We start from the raw sequence: 4,808 nt of genomic DNA on the forward strand, positions 1-4,808 counted from the left end.
TCAATTTATAAGTAAAAGGACTACTGACTTCTGCAAGAGTTGTGGAATCAAAATGATTACGTCCACTCCGGTACATCCTCAAGCAAATGGACAAGCAGAATCATCGAACAAGATAATTGTTAACAACTTGAAAAAGAGACTAGGGGCTAAGAAAGGAAGATGGGCAGAAGAATTACCCTTTGTTTTGTGGCTGATAGGACAACGGTGAAGAATGCAACTGGCCAAATTCCGTTTTCCTTGGTGTTTGATGCAGAAGCGGTGATCCCGACAGAAATGGTGATACCTACAGCGAGATCCAACCTACGGGATCCTGAGCAGAATCCTGAAGTCCTATGCCAGGAATTGGATACTATTGATGAGACAAGAGATGCAGCAAGGCTGAGGATGGCAGCATATCAACAAAGGATATCCAGAGCATACAATAAGAATATAAGGACTAGAAGATTCAAAGTTGGAGATTGGGTGTTAAGAAAAGCTTTTCAGAATACTACTAATCCCGCTGAGGGAAAGTTGGCTCCGAGTAGGGAAGGACCCTACGAGGTTGAGTCAGAATCAGGAAAAGGAACATACCGACTCAAGAATATAGAGGGGGATATGCTACCGAGGTCTTGGAATGCTATACATTTGAAACTCTATTTCAAGTGACTATGGAACTTAAATTCCAGCTCAGGATGGTATGAATTTTGTATCCCTTATTAACTTTTGATATCATTTGCTATTTTGAATCTATTACTGACTTAAGCATCGGAGGGGTGTTAGCCAGGCTAACACCCACCTTAGCTTTTAATGGTTTTGCAGAATATACTTCGGGATATAGCATCAGGATACACACTCAGGATACTTTGGAAGATTAGAGGATTGGCCCTCTCTCTCACGTTTAAGGGATCCTGATCCCTTCACAGGTTTAAAGGTATTCACCTTTCTTCCGAATTGGGTTTAAACACCCCGCCTGGAGCGCAAGTTATTCGGGAATAGTTCAAGGTGGCGGGACCAGTTCATGTAAAAGTGGCTGACAACTTCGTTACTATTGGCTATATCCTGAATCCTAAAGGTATATGAGGATTGATCACCCTCTCTCACGAAAGGGTATTTTCATACTCTCTAAGGTTTAAAGGTTTTCACCTTTCTAAGTCTTAGAGTTTATACACTCCCGCCTGTAGCGCACGAAAATTTGGGATTTCCCCCGGAATACGAAAGATTTATCTCCAGAATATTTTGGGTTTTACCCCTGTAACACAAAAAATTGCCTATACAATTGGAACTAATTTCCAGGAAATTTCTAAGTATTCGAGGACATTATGCACAGGGGACATTCCTACTGAGGCAATTGTATAAAGCTCAAAAGATAAAGCTTGGACCTAGTACACTAAGTGTCTCAGACAGGGGACATCTTCGTTGGAAAAGTTGCAAAAGGATTGAAGTTTGAGAATATGGTTACACTCTATTCCTGGTATGATCTTTCCTTTGTAGACGTTATTTAAATCATTTGAGTTTTTGAAACTATGTTTGACAAAAGCTTAAGCATCCTGATTAGAATAAATTATCGGGATATATTCTCAAAATGTATTTTCAAAATATGTTTCAGGATATTTGATTAAAATATTTGGAAGTAATACTAGTTTGAAATTAAAACCTTGAACAAACAAGTATTGTCAAAACAGGTTTTGGAAAATGGACTATCTTTTATTCTTTAGAAGTTTTCTCTAAAGTTGATTGAGTTTTTAGAAATTCTATAAAAGTTTTTCATAATATATCACTGAGTATATTGATCAGGATATTTTCAAAAGATAGTTGTACAAAATTTTGCAAAGCTAAAATCCATACCGAGAAATACAGAAAACAATAACAAGTCAATTAAAAGGCGAATTTATTGGAGATAAGCAATACCAGTTGATAACCGAAGGTTTCATCCTAAAACCTAGGACCCATCCACCTCCGGCTATCACATTGTCTTAATACCGAAATAGAAACTGTTCATAGGATAAGAAATAAAATTGTTCAAACGAAAGCATAATTCTCAAATTTAAAGAAAATAAGTTTTAGGAAGCAGCGCCTTCTTCGTTCATAGTAGTTTCAGTAGCATCCGTCTCGGGATCCACCTCAGCATCCTTCTCAGCACCGGTTGGTTTTTCAACTGCTTTTGAAGATTCTTCAGCAGCAGGTTTGATAGAGGTGCTGCCAAGGTTCTTTAGCTTTGTTTCCCAAGGACTGATGTCCCAAGAAGGGCATTCGAAGCCTAGTGTTTTGGCTTCGTAGGCCATCTTTAGCCTGGCCTGGAGGAGAGAAATGACGACGGAACTTTTGAGGCTTTCCCGGTAGCTGACCATATCCTGTTTATGTTGAGCATGGGCAGCATCAAGATCGCTCTGAGCTTGAAGAGCAGCTTTATTAAGAGTGGTCTGGTGTTCTTGGGTCATAGCCTTGTACTTCTCCTCGTAGTGCCGAGATTTGGCGGCTACAATCATGCCCTGATCAGAGATGGTGACTTCAGCTTTCTTCAATTTGGATTCAAGCGTCTTGTTGAGCCCACAGGATTCCTGATATAAGTAAACCAGAGGTTCGAGACCCTGCAAATTAAGAGGACAGGTATTGATTTTAGAGAATACTTATAAGGAATATAAGTTGCAGGATACGGTTCAAGGATACTGACCTGGTTGAGAAAAGAAGTCATAAATCCGCTTGCTTCGATGAACCCGTAATTCTCATAGGGGAATGTATCAGAGATTTTACGGGAGCTTGAACTCCGGGGCCTGGTAGCTGGTGAAGGTTTGGGAATGACGATTGTGACAACCCGAGTTTCCAAGGTTTCCACTCAACTTAATACTCGTTCACGAAGCATTGGTTATATACGTGACGTGCATTATAAGTGTCTATCTGATATGTATGTGTATTGTATTAAAAAGCGATTGTGGGCTGATTACTTGGACCTTGTTACTTAACTCATGGGCTGGCTAGGGATATCATCCACACGTACACACACTTTATGCATTGAAGTAGTAGTTGGGCCATCATTCACAAAAATAGAGGTTGGGCCGAGTAGAAGTCCAAGTGGGCGATTGTTTTGATTAGGGGGCCGGTTACCATACACTATATTCACGCACAAAAGGATTACGTGACTGGTTAGTATTCATAAACTCAAACCCTAAACTCTCTAATGGTTGTGCGACGGCAGTGAATAAACCCCCTTCGAAACATCGTCCTTTTGGAGCAAACTTGTGGTTAGTGTATTGTACTCGCAATGAATCTTGTTCATTTAATCTTGTTTATATGCCTGATTGACATGTGGGGTGTTTATACGTGATATATGTCAACCATATTATAGTTATATGATAGATTTATTAGACTGTTGAATGAGTAACAAAATCTTGTATTTATGGTCGGCTAGATGGATTGATTTGTAGGAATGTTAGGTCCAGTGGCTTTCATGTAAGCATGTGAATGTCAGTGAGCATCGAATTTAGTGTGCATCAATGAAAATAACTAGACTTTAAACGGCCCAATCATTCGGTTACACTCAATATTTGTTGTAATATCATCACGTGGAAGGCTATACGAATTGGGATTGAAATGGTTGTGTGTCATTGGTTTCATTAAACGGTGGCACACTACACAAGTGATAATAACATCAAAAGTCTAACAAACAGTGCATGTGATTTTAGCAATTGTCAGCCAACATCTTTTTTTTATTATTTGATTTGCATGTAACTTTATGAATAGTGCATGGAATTGGCGGCTGAGTAAAGGGGGGGGGTCCAATCGAAATCAATAGCATAGTGCACACTCAAATATACTAAAGGTCAATTAACAGTACATGTGATGGGTTAACAAATGTCGGCCAACATGCTTTGAATTACATGGGATTGTGTGGGAAAAGTGCACATGAAATTGTCGGCTAGTATATATATGTTTTTAGGCTACACAATGTTCCATAAAGATAAATCAGTATTATTAAGCAAGTGATTGGTAGTAATGGGCGGTCAATTACAGGTGAGATTAGGAAATTCCTTGTGACCTCCGATTGGTAGGGTTTGGGCGGCCCAAAGGTGGGTATTGGTTACTTATTCGGCCCCTTTAATACTAAAGTGTCAACCGGATTCTTTTATTTTATTTTATTGTTACTGTGGCGGTTGTGCATATGATCTTTATTATTACTAAACTTTGACCAACTAATAGCATGGGAATATAACAAACTTCAATACACCGCCTGACAACAAGGAGTTGTAAGTGGACCGATTTTTCAATAGTGGGCCGATGCCCTTGGTGGACTATCTTAAATTGATGTTAGTTAATTGATTTTGGGAACTTGCATGACTACTTGTATAAGAACCGAATTGTTAGTATATGCCATTGTGAGATATGAACTTGTAACGTGAATAAATATATATGGCCCGCATACTTGTTATAAATTGTGCAATAGTATGTGTATACTTGTTCATTACTTGCATAATGTGCAAAGAGTATACCAGATTTACGTGTATACGAAACTGACTATGTTCGGTAACCACAGTAGGGTTTGGTTGACCAGCCTGGAACAAGTAACCTAACATAACATACCGAGCAAACCAAGGTGAGTTCACACCCTTACTAAGGCATGGGATTCCCAAGGGTTTGGGAATGGGATTGAAGGAATAAGGTTGAATAGATTCGTACTGACACAAATACTAGACTACCATACCATTGTCATCGGTTGTGCAGGACACATACTTATGCTACTCACTGTCCTCGGTTGTGCAGGACACATACTTATGCTACTCACTGTCCTCGGTTGTGCAGGACACATACTTACAATATACGTATACTTATATTTA

General features: G+C 39.2%; 1 protein-coding gene across 1 annotated transcript; it reads right to left on the reverse strand.

Annotated features, from left to right (window-relative positions):
- Positions 1-1,930: 1,930 nt before the first annotated feature.
- On the reverse strand, positions 1,931-4,483 carry LOC118479798. Its single transcript, XM_035974587.1, has 2 exons — positions 2,651-4,483; positions 1,931-2,567 (listed from the first exon to the last, which is right to left on the reverse strand). Exons 1-2 carry the CDS (start codon positions 2,669-2,671, stop codon positions 2,040-2,042), a joined length of 549 nt encoding a protein of 182 aa, XP_035830480.1. The 5' UTR covers positions 2,672-4,483; the 3' UTR covers positions 1,931-2,039.
- Positions 4,484-4,808: the final 325 nt, after the last annotated feature.

Source organism: Helianthus annuus, chromosome 6 (genome assembly GCF_002127325.2).
Source record: "Helianthus annuus cultivar XRQ/B chromosome 6, HanXRQr2.0-SUNRISE, whole genome shotgun sequence".
Classification (NCBI taxonomy): domain Eukaryota; kingdom Viridiplantae; phylum Streptophyta; class Magnoliopsida; order Asterales; family Asteraceae; genus Helianthus; species Helianthus annuus.

What these genes read in the sequence shown, in the direction of transcription:
- LOC118479798 (XM_035974587.1), bottom strand. Translation starts at nt 2,671, where the DNA reads ATGACTTCTTTTCTCAACCAG. An exon ending in TGACTTCTTTTCTCAACCAG is followed by an intron (nt 2,568 to 2,650) that starts GTCAGTATCCTT and finishes CTTAATTTGCAG; the next exon opens with GGTCTCGAACCTCTGGTTTA.